At 31.3% G+C, this 23385-nt stretch overlaps 1 protein-coding gene across 1 annotated transcript; it reads left to right on the top strand.

The window, feature by feature from the left end:
* Positions 1-910: 910 nt before the first annotated feature.
* LOC126738289 (acyl-CoA:lysophosphatidylglycerol acyltransferase 1-like) lies at positions 911-22879 on the top strand. Its single transcript, XM_050443542.1, has 7 exons — positions 911-1194; positions 1383-1427; positions 2571-2776; positions 2837-3051; positions 5660-5924; positions 7484-7676; positions 8072-22879. The coding sequence occupies exons 2-7, from the start codon at positions 1423-1425 to the stop codon at positions 8283-8285; spliced, it is 1098 nt and encodes a 365-aa protein (XP_050299499.1). The 5' UTR covers positions 911-1194; positions 1383-1422; the 3' UTR covers positions 8286-22879.
* Positions 22880-23385: the final 506 nt, after the last annotated feature.

Here is a 23385-nt window from a genome sequence, read left to right as displayed (position 1 = left end):
TTGGTGAAATTTGGAACATATACGTAATTCCGGAGACAATGAAATAAAGTACTATTTAGTACTAAAATTAAATAAGGTTGGTACTTCTATATGCATAAAAAATATTAATTAATTTTCCGAAATAAAACTTCTTCAAGTTAAAGTTTTTATTCAAAAATTTTAATTTAATTTTTACTTAAATAACTCGTAACGATAGTTGTATACGCAAATTCCAATTACTCAATATACTAGGTTTTTATTTAGTTTTTAAATTTACATAAGAAAAGGTTACAAAGTTTAATTACCAATATTTTTACCACTTATGATTATATATTAGTTGTTTGGGATTTTCGTCTTAGAAAATATTTTTTTACGGCGAAGAAACCAAATAACTAGTAAAAAACATGAATTTGATACGATCTAGATTTTATTTACTATATTTTAGCGAAAAAGATGCAACATCTAAAAAAAGTGGCAAATATGATCCATTAATTAAATTATTTAAATTGCCAGGGCTGTATTTTCCTGCCAATCTACGCTGCCCTCTATAGAACTAAAGAAATCTTTTAGTTGTTCTCATATTGCGAATGCTGTATTTGTTGATCATTACCAAATTTCGAGTACATTTTTCTTTGAAATAAATTTAATGTACCAACCCACTTAAGTTTCGATCCAAACTAAATACTTTGAAGTGCGTCGTGACCGTCCAATGCGATGCGGGATGCGGCCGTGTGTCGGAGATGTGTGTTTTGAGAGATAACGCACCGAGACACGGCCGAGCTACGCTGCGGGCACGGTGCGGTCTCGGTACGGATATGTGTGCCCCGACCTTAATTCAACCGGTGAATTCTGAAAAGTGCCCATACCCAATAAAATGTCAGGTGACAAGTGACATGTTTTCATTTATAATGACATTTCACATGACGTTTAAATCATTCATTCTAAGCAGGAAAAAGTGGAAAATACATTTTTTTATTTTGTTCTGCACTTTTATCAATAAATTAGTAGACCTACATTTATTAGATTCGTTTTATCGCCGGTAATTGCTTTTTGCCTTTATCATTCCAGTCAGGAACGTATTAATAAAAGTGGTGTTATGACAGAATTTTAGAACAAATTCCTTAATAGCACCTTTCCAAGTTTAAATTTTTCATTTAAAATTTGGTAGCAGGATGTTCTCACTTGTTTATTATTCTTCTGGGATTTAACCTTCAGGTACATGTGAATATTATAAAATAAAATATATCCTTTTGGTTAAGGAAAATATTTTGTTTGTCTTGGACCTTGGCTACTTGTTACAAAGTTTGCATAACAATATTACAGCACAATTTGTTGTTAAATGCAAAAGCTGCATTTTCATCAAAAACAGAATATTCAGCAGCCTTATATTTTTAATTTTAAAGGTGACATCATTTGTGAAGGATGAATAATTGAAACAGCAAAATGAAGTAAGTACCAAATTTCTATTATATGATTTTTTTTATAAATGAATTCAAATAACACATTTGTATTCCTGTTACTTTCCTATGTGACCTCCCTTGCATAAAACATCTACCTTTTGTAAAATTAACCTTTGTTCTTTTGAAATCCTTGCCAAGGACACCCACATGGCAGTTATTATATTATAAAATTATCTAACTTGACTGATAGGTAGGTTGAAGTTTTTTGTCTTATTACAGTATATAATATTTATCCTAATAGGACAAAAATTAAACCATCCATTTTTTAATAAAGTTACTTTCTATTAATTTGTAATAAAAATACATGGAAATGAGTTATCAGTTATTTTTTCTTACATTATTTTGTTGAGAGATTTAAATAACTTGCCCAGAAGAGAAATCAGCTCCTGATAGATTTTTAGATAGATAAAATACTTGAGTTTTATAAGAAAAATAAATGAAATACATTAAAATGTGAGGCTTTATAATGATGTATCAACAAAACATAATAGACATGAGTGTGGACTTACTTGCTCTTTCTGGCCAGATTCTTCTTTGTTTCACTATATATTTAGTTTTATTTATTATATATTGAAGCCTCCATAAAAGGCATCTTCAAAGTTTGAGCGAAGTATAGAAGTAACAACAGAAATCAGTTTTTTGAAATGGAATAGAATATCAACATTTTAAGGCTCAATACAGAATAGGATTTTTATAAACATTTGTCTTAAACATGTAGATTCTGTAATCATAATTATGTCTAATTAAAATAAAGGCCATATTTGGTAGATTTACAAATAAATACATATTTAATGAAGGAATGATAACAAATGTAAGAGAAAATAAATTAAGTGATAATAATTTTTACATACAGATTACATTTGAGGCACCATGAACCATTGCATGAACAGGAAATTTGAACAGAGATATATAGATTTTTTTACTATTATTTTTTCACAATCAATAATTTAAGAACACACATAACTTTAATATGCATCTTTGTTTTTTTATAAGTATACAGTCATTTATATTGTACATTTATACTATTATTTTAATTTTAAATTTGAAATGCTTAATTTGAAGAAAAATAGAACTTTTTTAGGAATGCTTTTTTATATACCAGAGTTTGTTTATATATATATTTTTTTTTAGCTTGCATCAATTTGCCCTAGGTTTATTCAGGGTATCTTTTATTTTGCTCAATAATCTGTACTGCATCCCAACCTATGTAGTATGGATGTTGCTGTTATGGCCTTTAAGAAAAATCGCTCCATCATTTTATTGGAATCTTGAGGGTTACTTGTTTCAATGGCTGTTAGCCATGGTGTCCCTTTGGTGTGAATCGGCTGGATATAAAAGTAAAAAAAAAACTTGTTTTTAAATCACTGCTATGTAATAATTTTTCTTTTTTATTTTAGTAATTGAAATGGGAGAAGATATTTCAAAATGTCTTGACAAAAGAACACTTTTGATAGCTAACCACCAGTCAACTGCCGATGTTCCTATGATCTTTTCTTGTTTCAATAATCGAAAAAATGTTTTACCAAATATTATGTGGATAATGGACAGTTTGTTTAAATATACAAACTTTGGTGTTGTTAGCTATTTGCATCAGGATTTTTTTATTAAGTCAGTAAGTAGACTTCTAATTTACAACAAATTTTATAATTTTATTATTTTCTGCCATTATATAAAAGAGAATATCTTTTACTATTTATATCTCGATATTATATGGTTATTAATCTTTTATGTATTTCTGATTAGTGTCAAATATAAAAAATTGTTTTATTAAGCTCCTACTATTGTGTTAGTAAAATGTTATTTTATAATTGAACATCAGGCGCCTTTATCCTAAGTATTTAGATAATATGGATGTCACATGTTGGTTACATTGATAACAAATAAATATTTATGTACCTAAAAAATGTGCTGATGATAATTGCACACACTTTGTCATTATTCTTATAAATCCTTCCATCTTTCAAAGCAGTAATTATCTATGTCCAATTAAACCTTTTAATGAATAGATTTTGAGCATATTATTTTCTAACATCAGTTCCACCTATGAAAGATAAAAGATTCTTTTATTAATATATATATATGTATTGTCCTAAAATTGCAAATACCGAATAATCATTATTTACAGTATTTAATAGGCTAAATTTCTTATTTACTTCATTGTTTAATGTAATGGTTTTTTTTACTCTAATGACTTTTTTAACGTATTTTATTTTGAAATAATGAGCTGATGTTAATTAAGTTTTAATTTATATGAATTAGATTTTAGTATCAGCAGTTTTATTGATTTGATATTGCAGTGTGACTAGAATATAGTTATGCACCTAATTTAAAAGTTTCTAACTTTTAAATTAGGTTTTTAACTTTTAGATTTAATTTTTTTTCCTCAGAGAATTTTTTTATGGCAGTAGCTTTTTAGACAGTTTTTTTTTCTGGTTATTTATAAAAGTATTTCTATCAAATGATTGAAATAGCTAGACAAGGAATACAATTTAATTCATAGATAGGTTCTAAGTGCTATAAAAAGCAATTAGTTTTAATTTATGGGTTCAAAAAATTAATTCTTTGGATGGAGGTTTTTCTTTTCTTTAAACATTTTTACATTTATTTTGATAAAAATATCCCCTATTTTTATTGCAGCCATGATATATATGTTCCTGATTATGCAGGAAAAAGGGAATATTTACTACCATTTTATTTTTTAAGATAAACGAATGAATCTCTTATTTGAATGGAACTTTTATTAAAATATTAAGTATTTCAATACAAAACAATATTCTGATAACGATTACATCGCACTTGCTTCTTGTTGTTTTATAATCAGTGCCATGAATGTGTTAAAAGTTTAATTTATGTTCTCTCTTAATGTTCTCTAAAGAGATTCAGTAAGCCCTGATAGAGAATAGCTTATTAACCTAGTTACATATATGAGTTGTGGATATTTCCCAAAAGAGTATTGGAAAGAGACTTCTTAAGATATCCTGTTATATAACAACATGTAGAATATCTTATCATAGAGGATAGGTTGCACTGAAATCATTGATACCATTTCATACTTCCAAGATTAATTATTATTACTTTTAAATTGACCAGTTTTTGAACCAATCATTGGTATTAAGTATTTTTTCAAGAATTTTTTGATAACTTAAACCTAATTCTCTAAACCTTGAATTTTATATAAGGTATTGATTTGCTTCCTGCCTCTTTGTGCTATTATAATTATCGCTTACTTTTGTTTGTAATGAAGAAAAATTTTACTAATAATGCTTATTTGTATAGCTTACAAAAATATATTAGGCTATAGAGAAATTTTGTGTTTAAAATTGATGTATCTTTTTCAAGATAAGAAAGGGCATGGGCATTCTCAGTTCCTAGTTTAAAACTAGGAATACTGTGTCTTCCTTCTTTTCCAAGACTTCTATTGACAAATCTGCTAATTACCGTTGAACAAATTCCAAGATCGTGTAAGATTTGTATATACTTAGATCTTTTTAATGTATTAAGAAAACTTGTATGTCATCTGCAAATGAATTTGCCACAAGAGCCAAAACAGCCAAGGATTTATCTTAGTTATTAAACTAATGCAAAAATTTGTCGTTTACATTTATACTTTAATAATATAAAAATTGTAACTTGTATGACCAATATGATGATAATAAAACTTTTTCGATGTTTTTTGATTATGCTGAACATAATGCAATATTTAGTTGTTCCTGAAACTGTGTGGTTTTTATTAATTTAATTTCAACTGAATCCATCTCTTTTGACTATAAAAGCTGTTAAAAGTATCCATTGATTTGAATTTATTATAATGAGAGGAAGAAATTTATAGAAATTCTATCTTCAGGTATACATATGTTCCAAATGTACCTTTTAAACTTCTTTGACCTTATGACTACAAAATTGCCTAAATTAGCAGTTGTTGAAAAAAATTGTTGAAAATGTGTCCAGTTCTAGTTTTAGCTTTTAAAATTTATTTTTAATTTTTATTAATCGGTCATCTTTAATATAAGGTGTCCAAAGTATCAAAATTTGCCTTCTCTTAATTTTAATTAGCGTTAATAGATATATAATAGTCGCATTAGCCGCAAATAAATTAGCAATAGCGATTATTTTTTTCAATACCCTTATTTAAAAAACTATTATCCTTGCTTTTATTTAAAAAACTATATTTTCCGATACAGTTTCGTTTGTATTTTCTTAAGCGAAACCTGAATTTTTAGGGAAAAGAGAACAGAGAAAAAGCCCTGCAAGATCTCTCAAAACATTTAGTGGATAAGTATCTACCTCTAGAGCGCAAATGGTTGGTGCTCTTCCCAGAGGGAGGTTTCCTGAGAAAGCGGAAACCAATATCTCATAGATACGCGGAGAAAAATGGTTTGCCCAAGTTTGAGAATGTTTCTTTACCTCGGGTTGGAGCCTTGAAGATAATCATGAGCACTTTGGGTCCTCAAAGCAGTGTAAATAATAATTCTAGTACTACAAAAGGTAAATTTTGACTTACTTTATTATTATTTAATTAATCGATCAGTAATGACTTTCCTGTACAGTTGGCCCAAAACTAAGTGTAAACCTTTAAGGAGCATAATTTGTGTATAGAAATTAGACAAAAAGTTTCTATCAAGAGAGCTACGTTTACGATAAAATTGACTTAAATCAAGTTCATCTCGCATGTATTTCCAACGCCTTTACATTCATCTTCTGATGGACTAACCTCTTTTTCTTGATCAAAAATTTGAATGCACATTTGGAACAAAACCACATGTTCACTTCTAAGGTACTTCCAATATTCTCATAGACTTTTAAATCATTAGTATACATCAAATAATTAAAGTTTTTCAAAACACATTTATGTCACTTGAAACTGTACGAAAAGCATTAAAGTTGCTTAAATATCATTCATACAAGATGCAAATTTTACAGGAACTTCATGAGGGCGATTTTGATATCATAATAGAGTTTTGCGAAACCATGTCCAACTGAGTAAACACTTGTGAAATTTTGGTAACCAACATTTGCTTCACCGCATTATTTTCGGCCAGAGCGAGAGTAGTTGAATAACAGATTTCCTAACCAATGGATGGGTAGGAGACCGATAGAATGGCCTGGTCAGTCACCAGAATTAACACCGTTAGATGTTTTTTATGGGGGCATATAAAAACGGTTGTTTACAAAAGTCGATAATATCGACGATTTAAAGAGAAGAATTACAGGGGCATATAGGGCCCGAAGTGGTATTTCAAAATGTTCAGGAAAATTTTTTCAGACTTTATTTTTGATTGAAGAACAATGAAGAACACTTTGAACACGTCATAAACGTGTTAAGAAAATAAATTTTAAGCGTCCTTCTGTGAAAACCATTATTCACACAACTTATTCAGCCATAGTTGTAATGACTATGCTAAAGTTTAATAAATCTAATATTAACCTAAGCAGACATGTTTGGATAAATAATCTTAGCTTTAAAGGAATTAAAACACTTACAGGAATAATGTCTAATAATAAGTAATTTGCAATGCTTGAATCACTCTAACTTGGCAACGCAGCATTCAAATTAAAAAAATAATGTGCCAAAATGTAGAGGTTAAAAAGTTTCACTCAACCCCTATTGCAATTTAAGATTTTCGAGAGGGAGGTTCTAGTGGGTAGGGGTTGAAAGAAGTAAAGTGATATGTACATAAAAATTGTTCCTAATCGATAATAATATTGACGTGTTCTAGCGATTTTATAAAAACCTAACCCGTTTCGAAATAATAGGGGTAGAAAGTTTTCCAATTGAGACCCTGTATGGAAGTGTATATACAACTTTTTATTTGTGCTAGAATATTCCTAACGCTATCTATTGTAATTTTTTGGTTTTAAATTTTGGTATAAATATATTTCTAGACCAAAAAAATTTAAAATCCTTTTGTGTCTCTTCCTCTTTCTCTACTGAATTTTCCTTTTGAATTATACTCCTGAGATGTATGCTTACTTTTGAATCACTTACACAGTATAATTAGTAACAAATACTATTTTTATGACATTTACATTTCTTTTTGTCTTAGATTCTCACAAATTACAACATATCGACTACATCCTAGACATAACCATAGCCTATCCCAATGCCGTACCAATAGATTTAAGTCATATAGCGTTTGGGTCGAGGCCCCCGTGCGACACAATATTTTTCTATAGGGTATATCAAGCCACAGAAGTACCTGAGGATTCAGAGGCCATGACTAGTTGGCTTTTTGACAGGTAAGATATAATCAGTTAACTTTTTTCGTTTAAAACTTTATTCCTACTTAAGCCTAAATCCTGTTAAAATATTTGGATAAACTTGTGCTTGGTAATAATGTATACATTTATTACTAATATCAATTTTTTCTATTATTTAGGGAGTACAATTCAGAAGAAAACAATATATCTTATAATAAATTAATTCTAGTCTTAGATAGTTCTAGATTTTTCATAAAATACCAAAATGTTTTTAGTTAACTTAGATCTTAGTTTCCCTGGGGTTAGTTTTTTCCACTTTATATTTTGTTCTCACAGGTATTTTGGAAAAGCTGTTAGCTTGTCAGTGTCGAGTGAATTTCGCCATACTATTAGTAATAACATTTAACATCAAAATTTAATATATTTTTTTTCAGATGGGCAGAAAAAGAAAGGATGCTTCAATCTTACTATGACACCGGGGAAATTCCCCTTAGCTATTGCAGAACGAAACCGTGCGAACCGCAACTGGTCGCTCAAGACTATCTACGATTTCTCCTTCTTCACATATTTTTTATTACATCGAGTTATCTTCACGTGAAGATGCTTCTTGCGGCGTACCAGTTTTGCATGCATTTTTTGGTTTATTAGCACTTTGAGATACGCTATTTATTGGTGTTAATTCGGTACTATATGTAAGGTTGATGTGGTGAGTAATGACGTGATTTTAATATGTGCGCCATTTTTTTTGTATTTATCAGCTAGAATTGTTGTCAAAGATTGCTTAGTGAATGTTTATCCATTTTTTATGTGTTATTAAGGCATTATTAAGATTTGTGTTTGATTTTGCCTTAAATACGATGTGGTTGTAAAAAAATCAAGATTATCCGGCCTTTTATTATATTATAGTGTTGATTTCAAATTAGTATAATTGGGGTGGTTTGGTAGGATTTGAAACAAATAACGGAAAGACTGAACCTTAGTAATCATAAAATTTGGTATATATATTTTTCGATATGGCAATAAATATATAAGAGGTTTAGGAGATTTAGAAATCTTTTCTACCACACTAGCTCAAAATAGGTATTTCTTAAAAGTGCGATTTTTTTAAATCTAATCTTTTTCACAACACGCATTTTTTATACTTAAGTTAGTTCTAAATATTTGTGATAATTCTCTAAATAATGCACAAGAGAGCAGGATTTCAACATCAAAATATATAAAATACAAGTTGGGGTTTTTAGCAGGATTGGATGGGGAAATTATTTGGATTGACCATGGTCAATATTTATACGTAATAACAATAGAGATCATATTTACCATTTTTTTGTGACTATTGGGACATAATTTTTTAGTAAAATGAAAAACACTACATATTTTATATTTTAAAGTAAGCAGCAAAAAATAATGCGATGAAATAATAAAATTAATAATAAATTGAAATAAATTAGAAATTAGACTGCTTGAGATTTAAGACCCAACGATTTTCAGACTTTTTCTGTAGAAAAAGTACGGTCTATAGAACATTATAAAACAAAAGTCTTTCTGCAACTGATGTCATTTTCGAAAAAAACTATTTTTCACAAACAGAATATTTGAACCACATCTCGTTTTTTTACTGCCCTCCCCGCAAATAACGTGTTCATTAGTTTCATCTATTTTAAGATAGTCTGTCATCGTTAGCTCACTCTTTGATATATCTTTAGATTCACTGCTGTTTTCGAACACTTCGTTTTGTACCACTCTTCGAACTTGCTTTAGGCTCTTTTAATATTTTTCGTTTTTTTACATTGTTCTTGTTTTCTTTTTTAATTTCGAGGCATTAAGGCAGAATGCCTACTTACTAATTTCGCTGCTACGGCTTCGAAATTTGCTCTGTTTCGTGTTATATTTTAATATTTAATATTTCAGAAGCGGATTCTATTCTTGTAAAATAGCAGATGTACTATTTTACAATCACTATTTTCGGTACTGGACAGGCCGTTTAAACTATTTTTTTGAGTTAGGTTGAGTCACTTAGGTTGAGTTAAGTTACGATTTAGATTGTCGAGTTGAACAGAAGCTGGTAACTAAGTCGTATTGTGTGATTTTTGTGGCGATGTTTGGTGATAGTAAAACCGCCTGTTAAACGCTGCTTTCAATGTACCATAAAAACTTCCAATTGTTGAAGACCTTAATCCAATGGTTGAAGCCTATGGAAAGTATGGGGTCTTTTAATTATTTTTTGGTTTTCTTGAAATTAAGCCACTGCTCAAAAAGCTCTTCATTGCTCCAGCCACTTTTCGAACAAAATAAATTGCATAATGTATTTGTCATTCCACATTGAACATTAGTGGCACGTGGCAAGCTCTAAAATTATTTAAACAGCAGATGGCAATAACTGTTTTTCCTCTTTCACCAGATGTCTTAGCGCCAACTTGTTTAACTCCCTTGAGACGGAGTTTTTTGCATGGCTTTCCTAACGTAGAAATACTAGTTTCATCTACGTTAAATATTGCATCCTCCTTAAACTAAAGACCTCACATTTGATAAAAGCTGAGATTCGAGGGATACTGGAGGGTTCCGGTTTTCTTACCGTTATCTCTGGGTTTCCGCCGAGAAATTCATAATACCAGTTTTTCCGACCATTTTAAATTCAATCGTGCGTACTGCTCCCAATTAAACAAAATTAGTAGTTTGACTTAGCGGCCATTGTGGATAAATAAGGTGCACCGACCTACCTTTCTGGTATTTGATACCTGTTTACAGAATATAGTTCTATCAAGAGATGATCAAGGATATAAAGGTAGGCGCACAATTAACCGACGCTTCCTTATTATAATTGGCATCAAAATAAAACTTGAAACTCAATTTATCTCTTATTTATTTAATGTAGAATAAAGGTAGACAAATAAAAAAGTCATTCTCGTCGGTAGGTAGATCGGATCGTAGGAATATTGTCGTACATACATATTCGTTTTTTATTCTACAAATCTAAAAGTCGTTGGGTAGTAAATTGCTCAACCACTAAAATATCATAATAACCATTTTTTAACGTTTGGATAAGTTTCGTGGTTTTTTTATCGTTTCATTTTTGTAATCTTCATTAATTTAAATGGATCACCTTATAAATTACATTTTTAGACTCTGATGTGAAAATAGAGCATTTTATGTATAATGTCCTAATACCTAAGTTAAATCGGAAAATTCTTGACATTAAGAGAGAAAATTATCTTTTTGGTTAAGGAAATCCTGATTTCACCCAAAATGTGTGCGAAGGTAAAATCAGAGATCAATATTCATAATATATTTCAGAACCTCTATTATTGATGCGATTTGATTATTGATTGAAGATTGTTGTCCTCCTTTTCACTACTTCAAAAAACATACTTTTAGGGGATTGAGTTCAAAATAAGACTTATAAAGGTTTAAAGATGTATTCATATGCATATACCGGCCCAGCCAATGAAGGTCTTGGGTACGAAAATAAATGTATTAACTTGCAATAACCAAATCAGTGACTTGGACGTCATAAGTTAAAATAAGAATGATTGAGTTTCTCGTACTCTACCTATTAACTACAGTCCGCGCCCAACTGAGCGTAAACATGTTCGAGATGTGCATCAACAAAGCATTGCACTTTTTCCTTTAACTTAACACTTCACTATTAATTTGTGTTGTAAGTTAATGCATGCCTATCTTGGCACCCAAGAAAGAAGTTTGTCAGACCGGTACACATTCCCTGCGAGGTCCAATTAATAGAGAAATTTACTATTTTTTTATTTTACTTTAAATATGACTATCAATAAACATGATAAACATCAGATATTTATTGATTTTTTCGCAGTGTGTTGATGGCTATTCCCTAAAGGGTCAGTATGCATTTTAGACAACAAAAATCTATTTTACTTTCAAAAGATTAAAGTCTGCTCAAGCCTTTTTGAATAATGAAATTCTTTTTGATCCTCTGCCATCATTATCAAATCTGCTTTGTTCTGATGTTAGACACATGATTTTACTTATGTTTTTTTCGCTAGTCTAATTATTACTTGTGATTTTAACCAATATTTCGTAAGTAGCAAATTAAATAAATGTTAATGATGTACCATATAGGGATTTTGTAAAAATCATATCTTGTATCGCCCTTAATAATAACGTAAATATATTGGGGTTTATTATACAGGGTATTGCAAACTGCGTTTTTTGGCGCCTAGTATAGCACCAAATAAGGGTTTCTTTTGAAACAATTATTTAGCAGTTAAATTTGCAATTGCATAGTTTTTATATCAAATAACATTTTGATGTATTAACATACTTCAATTATAAATGTTTTCATGTGCGTTCAATTTTAGACCGTGAGAAGCTACAGTAATGAACAAAACTATATAGACAAAGAATATGCAAAGAATTGTACCACGATGCTTCACCCAATATACCTTTATTTAAACCCAATTATAAAATAATAATTCCTCAGTACCTAATTGTTATAAGATACAAATACATATACAAATGACTTTCCATTTTTATTCCAAAGCCGTGAAAAGCTCATGTTTATTGGAAAATTTTTTATCTCTAATTTGTCTGTCCTTTTTATCTCAAGTGTTCCCACATGTTCTCAATAGGATTGAGATCAAGGGACTGTGACAGCCATTTTTAAGACAACTAGTTGTTCATCCCTGAAAAATCCTTTAGCCATCTTAGAGGTGTGTTTCGGGTCATTATCTTGTTGAAACGTTGATCTCAGTGGCATGTGGTCCTCCATATAGCGTAGCATTATATTTTTAAGAATAATGGCATATAAAAATCTATCCATAATACTTTCAATTTTATGTATATGACCTACTCCAAACCCCGAAAAACATCCCCAAATCATTACAGATCCGCCGCCATGTTTTAACGTTGGTAATGTATATTTTGGATCCAACCTTTTACCACTAGGACGTCTGACATACCGAATAAAATTCGTTCTCATCAATTATGAGACTAATAGTTCATATTTTTATCTTTATTGATCTTTACAACTTTTAGAATATAAATGAATATTTTAATGGTTTACCAAAATATGCTAGGTGAAGAGATTTGTTTTTCTATATACTTTTGTCCATTACTGTATATTTAATGTATGTTTTGTACAGTTTGCCTGAAATTTTAATATTAGTGGATACTCGAAGAATAAAAAAAGAACAACCTGTGTTGGGTGGTGTGAATTATTGCCGATCGTAATTTTAACCGATACTAGAAGTATAATTAAAAAATGAATCCCATATTGATTTGATTTCTTTTCTAAATTTGAATGTCCTAAGTATTTTCATAAAAATCTAAATGACTTTTGTCTGTTTTTTTTTGTATGCTATTTGGTCTCTAAAACTTACGATCTTTCCATAGACAGTCCGAAATTTTTGAGTTTCATTTCAAATTTAAATGAAACCTTACACTTTTACAAATTAATATAAACATCTTTCTGTTGGTCACTTTTATTATAATTATTAGGAAAATTTAGTCTGCATATTTTTAAGGTAAATCACCAAGGTCCTTAACTATTATAGAATAATGCGAAGATAGGTTCCAGAGTATAACCCGTATGATATCAATTTCTATATCGAAAAAAAAACATATAAAAATAATAATTATGAATATTCAGAAATAGATTGTTATTAACAGAAACTAAATAGAGAAAAATACCTAGAAATTAATGTTATTTAAATTAAATATCAATTATTTTGGCAATATACAACTATAATAAATTTGATGCACTCAAGGCTTTGATTTAAACATGTTTCTTGATGATGCTGACAAGATGACGAACGTATGTGGGTAAGTTGACGAATATAGTAAAAAGGCAATAAAACAATACATTTAAACATTTCAACGATTTATTTTTATAAAATAAACAAAAACTAAAAGCAAGGAAAGTCAAAAATATAAAAAAATCCAAGGGCGAACACAAAATTTCAAATTGTAACTTAATTTTAAACACGACAAAAATCGCACACACACACTTTGGCTTTTGCTTCTTTCAAATTAAGTCCAGTGCATTCTGCATGTGCCCACTTGGTGCAAATATTAGAACAAAACCAAAGCTCATTATGTTTGCCCTCATCTTCACAAAAAATGCACAGTCTGTCATCTTCTTCAACCTCTTTGTCATCATTACTATCCACCACAGCTACATCTACAGAACTATCAGATGAATCAGATAACTCAAATACTTGGCGCTTTACACTTCTGCTTTTATTTTGTTTATTTGCTTTACTATTTTTTTCTTGAACCGATATGCTGCTGATTTTTTTCTTCGGCGGGGCTTTCATTTGTTTTTTCTTCTCTTTTTCAAGTTTTTCATTCTGCTTTTGTTCTAAAGCATCTTTAACGGGCGTGCTAGAAATTATAAGTGATGGTAGCTTTTTCCTACAACGTCTGTTCTGCGTGTTTGCTTTAGGCAAAGGAGGTAATCCCGACTCGATTGTTTTTCAATATTATCTGCCTCTATCTGCTCTTTGTTAGGAGTTACTGACTCTGGCATGCGCTGAGAACCAGATGTGGAAGGCACAAGTTCCTCAATTAATTTTGGTTCAGCGTCAATTTTTCTTTCTGTCGTTTGAGCAGTTTCAAAGTCAATGTCCGTAAAAATGTCAGAATCAAACGGCTCTATGCCAGTTGCCCGAAACCCACTTAAAGCATTCGCGACGGTTGCTACTTTTAAATAGGCCTTTCCAAAGATTGAAGCAATGTCATTCAGTGTAATGGCTTTTCCAGGATTGTTTGTCAAAAAGTCATCACAAGCCCTACTATATTATGCAGTTTTTAAGGGGCTATACACAGACACATCTAATGGTTGCATTCTGTGACTGGTGTGTGCGCGAAATCCCAAGAGAGAAATATAATTTTCCTTGCACAATGTAAAAGCTTCAAAGGTCATATGACTTGCATGGTTATCCATTATGAGCAGAACTCTGTTGTTTTCGCAAGGACGAGCGTATTGGATAAAATGTTCCAGGTATTTCAAAAAATTTGCAGATGTCATCCATCCGGTTTCATGTGCAACACCTGTAAATCCAGCAGGTGTGTTGTTCATGTAGGCTGGTTGCATTCTAACTCTAGGGAAAATCAAAAAAGGGGGAATAAATGACCCACTTGCGTTCATCGTGCATACTGCAGTGACATTAGTTCCTCGTTCCGCAGAAGATATCTTAATTACTCTTCGCTTGCCTTTTGGGGTAACTATCCTGGGATTTTTTGTGGCAACTGTTGATACACCGGTTTCACCTACGTTGTAGGTTTGATTGGGTTGGAAATTTGTTTTTCTTTGAGTTCCTTAAGTGCGTTAAAAAAATTGGAAATACTTTGGCGATTAAATCCCATAAGTCTAGCTATCGAGGTCGATTCTGGCTTACGTAGAGAAAAGTTGTATTTCCACAAACAGCTCAACAAAGTATCGTCCAGGCTTCTTCTTGGTTGTGTTAAATCTGTGTGAAATGTTAAATTATAAATTATCCTGCTTAACTGCTCCTTGGTTAGTCCAAAAGCCCGTTTGTCATTATTGATAATGTACTCTCGTAGTTCTTCTAATTCCATATTCGAAAACGTGCTCTTGAATCGACCAGCATTGCAAGAAAATTCCTGAAAATAAAGACCAATCATTGTTTTTAATAATATATTATTTTAGGAGAGATTTTAACCGTACTTCCTCAGGATCCCGCTTCAGATATCTTCTAAGAGTTGCTTCTGGGAGATTATATGCTTTTGCCATGGAATTTACGCTTTTGTTGTTTTGTCTAACCTCATTTATGGCAATTCGCATGTTCTCATTACTCCATGATTGTCGATTCGTTTTGCGCTTGTACACTCTTCCCATATTTTATTATCTAAAATTGTGTGTAACTAATTTATTACCCAACAAACTTAAAAATAAAAAAGAAATAATAAAAAATAAAAAAGGAATTAAAATAAAGAAAAACGTTAATTTAGTGTTATGAAAATATCACAGATGATGCCAAACACACTCATAAACATCCATCAATAAAAAGTTTTAAGTTTGAACTTACCTAGAAAAATGCAGACGTTATTTTCTAAGCCACTAAAATTATAACGAAGCACGACGATACACCTTGTTCACTTGTTGCGGACTGACTAACCGTTTCAAGGCCGAAGTGAAAGAAACCGCGTAAGGCGCACGCGCATAACGAACGTTTCACATCATATTGGCTGCGCAAAGAGAGAGAATATGATTTATAGTCGATTCGTCATCTTACCCACTTCGTCATCTTAGGGCCCTCTCCCCTACATAATAAACAAGTTGGTTTTATCCCTAAGTTAGATCTTGGACCTTTATAGTCACTAATCAGGGCTGAATCAAGGATTCAGGGGCTCCAGGCCGGACGCAGGAGCGTCCGGTGGGGGCTCCTTCTTTTAAATGACGAATAAGCTTTGCTCACTGTAAAAAGCTAATAAACATTTATTGAGATCTGAAATACAAAGTTAATCACACCCATATTAAAATCCACGAAAAAACGCAGTTCTAAATCAGTTTCGTGTTATATTATATGGAAACTGTAATATTACAACTCAAACGTTTCTTTCCTATGGTTTTCACTCGCAAAACTCGCCGCAAAAAAATCCGTTTCAGAACTGGCTCATTTGTCTCTTTTTTCTGTCACTTTCATTGCTGACAAAAATTGAATAGTCGACCCTGGACCCAACTGTTTTTTGAGAAATAATGAAACTTGAGTTGTACTGGAATGAATGAACATTTTATTGTCGATAAATCATGACAGTGAGGTCAAAATGTCAATGACGCCTTTCGACATCATCAGTGTCCTATAATAAAAAAGTGTGTTAGGGGCTGATGATGTCGGCATCATGCACATAAAAATGTTTAAATATTTAAACTTACATAACTTTGAACACGAAAACAAAACTAAAATTCTAATTCCAAAATTAAAAAAAAAATGTAATATCTACATAAGTAATATACCAAACATAAAATATACCACATACAAAAATAAAAAAAACAAAATCAAGTTTTTAAAAATGAAAATGTTACACATATACTAATACTAATATTTATACTTATACTAAGATTAAAAAGTTCATAATAACTTTTTATTTATTTTGATGAAAAATCGAAAAACACGGTTCGATACATAGGGCAGGATGGGCAATGATAAACTGTGTCTTTTCGGGTTTTATTCTGGTGACAAATAACTCATCTTCTATGGCCATGTTTTCTCTTTTCTCCCGATTGAGGGTTTTTCATTGGAGCATGAGCTGCCGCCATTATTCTTTCAATATTTGAATTAGCATTCACCGGTAACAAATATTCTAGACAAAAAAGTTATAGTGAAATTCGTGGACGCACAAATTTTTTGTAGAGACAAAGGAATTTATTAGGCACATGTATAATATATGTAACCCGATTTCTTTGTACCATCGCAATGCTTTGCGTTTGCATGGGTAATATGCCATCATTTGATCTTCTCGATCTATTCCGCCCATAAAGGTATTTTATTGCAGAATAGCTTCTGGTTTTCTCATTCTGCTCTGAAAGCTCTGGTTTCTTTCTATTAAAATTAGATTTCTTAAATTAGAAATTCTGTAGATATATAAAAAAACATCTTTTTTATCTTTATATTTGCATACTGAGCAATCGTTTTCCTTTTTTATCCACTCTTATAGTACCAGTGCAATACATTTTTCGAGATGCTATTACTATTATAATAGCAATCCATATACTTTTGTATAATAAATGTCCTGAATCCAATTTTTTGTCCATAAGATGCAATACTATGTTGGCGGCATGTCCTTTTCCACCGAAATCATCTAGAGTATCGGTATATAGTGCAAATTTTAGTATAAGGCCGCCTGGCTGTTGAGAAGATATAATTTCACTCCATACATCCAACGATAATTCTTTACCTGGACAATAAATATCACTCATTCTTGAATTGAAATAATCAATAAGGAGCCTTATCTTATACAGCTTATCTGCCGGTTTTTCCTGACCAGGTAAAGGGTTTGTGACAAAATGCAAACATCGCAAAATTAACATAAAACGATTCCTACTCAAGTATTCCTTGAAAACAGGTAGTTTGAATAACCAGATTACTACCAGATTAAAAAAGTCTATCGGTGTGTTTCCTAAAAATAAAACACAGTTATAAAAAAAAAATATTTTTTTACTCATACAATGTACTAATAGGTAAATGAAAAGACTCAAGATGAATAATTAGCTTTCTGTGCCTAGAAAATGGAATTACTCCCGCAACATCTTCTACAGAATTCCATATCACACGGAGAGGCAGCGTCTGAAGCCGGGGTCTGACGGGAAGAAGACGGTGATGTAGGCGCTTGCAGAAAATCCAAGTTGTCCATATCCAAATCATCATAACTCGTTGAAACATTCACTTCTTGTTCGAAATGACTATGCATAAGCTGAGCCATATTTATAAGTTAATGAAAGATTCGCCTACAAATAGATAATTTTGATGTCTTAATTTGAGAAGACGAGAACGGTTTTCTTTCCGAAGTACACAAAAATGGCGAAATTTATATAATTTTCTTAATCGGGGGCTCCCCAAGTCCGGGGCCGCACTCCATCCAGCCCATCCCTTAATTCGGCTCTGTCACGAATGCACAACTTCTTCCATTCTTGATAAGAGTGGCTAATTTTATACTCTTCCTCAAAAGGAAAATAACTGTATATACGCAGCTGCAGCTGTTATATAGGTCTATATTTGTCATTTGCATACCCTTTGACTTCAGACTCTTTAAATTTACTCAAAACTCTTTCGATGTACTTATTCAACACTTGATGTAGCTGTGAGTAGCAGCCATTTCCTAGTTTTCTGAATAACCAGAAATTGGCAACTTCACTATAATTAATTTAATATTGAGCGAATTTTAAATTTGGGAAACTTTGCTACGGCTCCATAAGTATCTCAAGTATGGATTATCAGCGAAAACGGTTTTTAAAATTGTGACTAAAATAGGTACGTCAAAGTATTGCTGTTAGAATATAAACTTAGAACATTGAAAGAGTAGAATTAGCATTGCCATGGAACTATGGGCAGTTCGTTTGCTTGCAACATTTTTGATGCATTGATGTTTTTAAAGAAATGGCAAAAAACACACTTTTTTTTATTTTTTTTTCATAATATATGAATATTTATTATTAACAGATTATGCTTTAAATTCTAAAAAATATTACCATTTATGAACTCTTTATGCGTTTTTTAACGTACTTCATTAGAGTAAAGGTACTTATGTAATAAAAACTATTTTTATGGAAATTAAATATTTTATATTTATTATAGATTTCTTAATTAGTTTTTATTATTCTACATTTATGGCGACGGTTGTCCCTTGATATGATGTTATCAAAAAAATATCAATATTTAAGGGAGAGTTGGCGAATGGTGCGCAGTTAAGCAAAAATTGTATTTGTGGCGAGCCTATAACATATAAATTAGTTTTAAAAATAGTATGAGATGTATTACTTATTAATGTATATATATGTAAAATGTTATTTAAAAAAAATCTACTACGAAAGTATAAAATTAAACAAAAATAAAAAAACCATTTGCGCATAATTACCCGTCCCGACGGGCAATGATGCGCAAGGGTTAGGTAATCGTGCGCAGAAAATATCTGTTTTAAAAAATTATTTATTTTTAAATATTAACATTTAAAGTAGTTAATTTTTTAGTAGTAATATTTAAACAGCAGTATAAAGCCTTAATTTGAACAGTAGTCGCAGATGTAATTTTCTGGAGTATCAGCAGACGTGCAGGCTGCGTGGTTCCAAGAAGCACACATAACACAGCGGTACCATAGTTCTCGATTTTTGCCAACTTGTTCACAAATACGACATATCTCATTGGGTTTTGAGGGAGTTTTTGAAGAAGGCGGCATGAAGTTAAATTCATTAATATCATCTAACTCATCATCGTCGCATATCTCAGACAATTCATTTTCCAATGAATCATAGAAGGGGTAAAATCATCCTCACTAAATCTGTCTGGATTTAGTGGATAAATTCCTGAAGTGCGGAACCCTGAGACAGCTTTCTCCATGGTGGCGACTTTCATGAATGCTCTGTTTAATAATTCAGGTACGTCATATTCTGTTATTTTTTGATGTCCAGAAGTAGATAAATGAAGATCGTATTCTCTATAGAGAGCATTTTTAAGTGGAATAAAAAAAGTTAGATCCAATGGCTGAAGACGATCTGAGGTGTGGGGAGGAAGAGAAACCATATTAATATTATTTCCTTTAAAACAATTATAAGCCGAAATCGAAATATGGCTTGAATGGTTGTCTAAAACCAATAGGACAGGATCAGATGCAGTAGGCTTTGCATGTTTTGCAAAATGAGACAACCACTCAACAAATAGCTCAGAGTTAATCCAACCGTTCTTTGAACATTTGTACAAGGCACCTAAGGGTCCATTTTTTTGCAGAGTTGTTGGCATTCTCACTCGGGGATATATGAGCATGGGGGGGATGTAATTCCCTGCAGCGCTCATACAAAAAACTCCAGTTATTGACCTTCCCCTTTCAGCAGATATAGCAGAGCCCACTTTTTTTACTCCTTTGGCACGATAAACTTTCGGACATTTAGCTTGAACCGTTGTAATGCCTGTTTCGTCCATGTTAAATATTCTGCTTGGTTGAAATTTAAACTTTTGCATAAGAATCTTAAGATTAAAATAAAATAGTTCTACAGATTCTTTATTAAAAGATGAAATTCGATTTAAACTCGTGCCCTCAGGCTGTCGCAGTTTTATCTCGGGAAATCTTTTTAGAAATCCATAAAGCCATGCTTTGCCAGCTAGTCCCTTTTCTCGATTAAAGTTGTGAATAATATTATTCACAACTTTTGTTCTGCATACCTAAATGCAAGCCTTCTTAGACCATCAGGTGTCAACCCAAAAAACAATTTTGAAAGCAGCAGAATATAATCTTTTAATTCACACTCTATTTCGTTAAAGAATACAGTTTTACGGCTCAATCGAGGTAATTTAAGATCATCTTCCAACAACTTTTTTCTAAGGGTAGATTCTGGTATTTTAAAGGATCTTCCTACTTCCCTAATTTTTCTTCCGTCGGTCCTTATAGCATCTAGGGCTTTTTGCAGGGTTTCCGTCGTATAAGAAAGGATATCAGTCTTTCGTGTGTAATTTCTAGGCATCTGAAAACATTAAATAGTACTATTACTTCTTAGCATTTAATTACGTGCAGGGGAATCGTGCACTTCTGCGCACAATTACCCCTTTGTTATTGTCTTTTATAAAAACATGATGTGGCCAAAAACATATAAACAATGTATGATTTAAAGGTGCCTAAATATTCACAATACCCTAGATTTTACAAATATAAATAATGTAAAACGATTGGACAAAAATTATGGACTTACCGTTTTATTTTCTTACCCCGAAAACTTATAAAAAACAGAAAAATTCAATCGGTTAACCTCTCGGCGATCGTAAACACACTAATGGCGCCAACGGTCGCGCACACATTTTAGGCACTCTTTAACTTTAGGTTTCACTAACTTTACTAACTTCACTAACTTTAGGTTTAGCGTTTCGGATAGCCCGCGAAATACAAAATATCATGGTGCGCATGATTACCCACCGCGCACCATTATCCAACTCTCCCTTACTTGTAAAAAGATCGACTTAAATCGCCTTTTTCCCATGGTGTAGCTGTAGCATAAACGCCACAAGTTTTTACTATTGTAACAATTCACAAAAACTCTGAAATGATTCAACCTTTTTCCCTTTTCAACCAAAAACTAAAGAAAAAACACAGAACTTCACAAATGCCGAATGTAAACACAAAGCCGTTTGTCAACATGACATTAGCTTTTGCCTGCGGTGTTCAATTTTAATTTCTTTAGAAGCGGTTTTAGAAAAAAGAATGTTAATAATTTTTTTTTGCTTTGAAGATGTTATTTTTGCGCTCAGCATAATATATATCTATTTTTACTTTTTATTTTTAATCCAAAATCTAACATCAATAAGTTAAATTAACATATCTGTTGATATATAGCTGAAAATTTCCCCTTTTGAAAATGCGTGTAAACTTGACAACAGAAAATCGATAAATATGTTTGTAAACAAAACACCCCCCTTGCCCCTGTTGCACATGTTGAACTTAAACAGAATTGTTGTTTACTAACTCTAGCCTTTCAATGTTCTAAGAATATAAACATTAAGTTTACTTTCGAACAAAAGTTGTTATTTGGTTTAGTAAAGCAAAACGTTTATCAGATTATAGTAATCTTTGCGAAATTTAATATTTTTTTAACGTGAACGATTTAGTGAAGGAACCTTGATATTCGTGCAGTTTTAAGATAAATTATTTAAGCTCATACAGGGTGTCCCAGATAAAAGGATATACATGGGGATTTCGTAAACGGTAAGACACATAGTTTCGGTTAAATAAAGAAAAATTTGTGCTGTTCCAAGCCCAATCAGATGTGATATTATCCTACTATTAAATTAAGATTCACGATATCTACAGGGGTTTTCAAAATATCGGGCTAAATCTAAAAATTAGGTTTTTAGAAAATCTGCAATATCGTCGCCATATTGAGTCCGATTTTAATAAAATTTGGTAGTTTTGGATTATCTACTATGACCAATCGCCTTAACGATATTTTTTTAGGCATTTTGGATGTTTCGCAACCATAGTCAACTTTGTTATTTTTTGTTGATGCGATATTGGATTTAACCCTATCTTGATATGGCGGAAATCATAAGTTTATTAATTTTATGTTGATTCCTAATATATTTGAATACAGGTTGTTCTTCTTTTATTTAGAATGTTATAATAATAAAAAAATTGATTTAGATGTAGACATTATTATATTGTTATAAAGATTATGTTATTCTACGATTACGATACGATTATTCGATCGGGTGTGATAAGTGGTCATGACAGCTGCCTGTATTTTTTTTGCCAGTTATGCACAAAAATGGAGTAAACTTAGATTTTATTTAAACATTAAGAGTTTGGTATTTATTGGATAATTTAAGAAACTATTAAATAGGTTGTATGGAAAATATCAGCTTTCATTTTTATTATGAACTTTGAATAAATGTTTCTTTAAATCCACAATATTGAATTTTGATTCTAGTTTTATTTATTAGATACTTTATGGTATGCATAATTGTCTATACAAGAACTTCTTAAATGCCATTTTGAATATGTGTATATACTTTCATCTAATTTGACATTTTTAATAAATATGTACGATTAATAAATTTATGTTTTATTGATTTGTTTTATCCCTATTTTATCATTCAATTAAAACGCATTTAGGTTCCTGGATAAACTGAACTGTACCATACACCTTAGCAGGAACCCTTGGAAGCACAGAATCATTTTCATGTTTTTTCGACTTTCAGAGCTAAAAATAGCTTAGCTAATCTTTGGGACAAACAGCTGAAATGTTTCCATAAGAAAATGAAGAGAAAAAATTGTTCAGTCAAAATTTACTTTAACTAATGTTTTTTTTTCGTTTTTATCCATAACTGCAAAAACATTTGTTTTAAAGCAGATATGCAGTTATACAGTGCGAGTCTGTAACTTGGAATAAATTCGATAATAAATAAATGGAAGCGTGTTCGGAAAAACGCTCGGAGACGTCAATTGATATTGTAAGTTGCATTTTTTACAATAAAAAGTTTTTATACAGGGTGTGCCATGCAGACGGGGCCAATACCAACTTTCTTATTTTAAATGAGACACCCTATATGTTATTATATTT

Source organism: Anthonomus grandis, chromosome 7 (genome assembly GCF_022605725.1).
Source record: "Anthonomus grandis grandis chromosome 7, icAntGran1.3, whole genome shotgun sequence".
NCBI classification, from domain to species: Eukaryota; Metazoa; Arthropoda; class Insecta; order Coleoptera; family Curculionidae; genus Anthonomus; species Anthonomus grandis.
The sequence above is the reverse complement of the archived record's forward strand: the minus strand, read 5'-3'. Positions and strand labels throughout refer to the sequence as shown.

Coding starts and splice junctions, on each gene's coding strand:
- LOC126738289 (XM_050443542.1), top strand. Junction 3,052..5,659: donor AGGATTTTTTTATTAAGTCA/GTAAGTAGACTT, acceptor CTGAATTTTTAG/GGAAAAGAGAACAGAGAAAA. Junction 7,677..8,071: donor ACTAGTTGGCTTTTTGACAG/GTAAGATATAAT, acceptor ATTTTTTTTCAG/ATGGGCAGAAAAAGAAAGGA.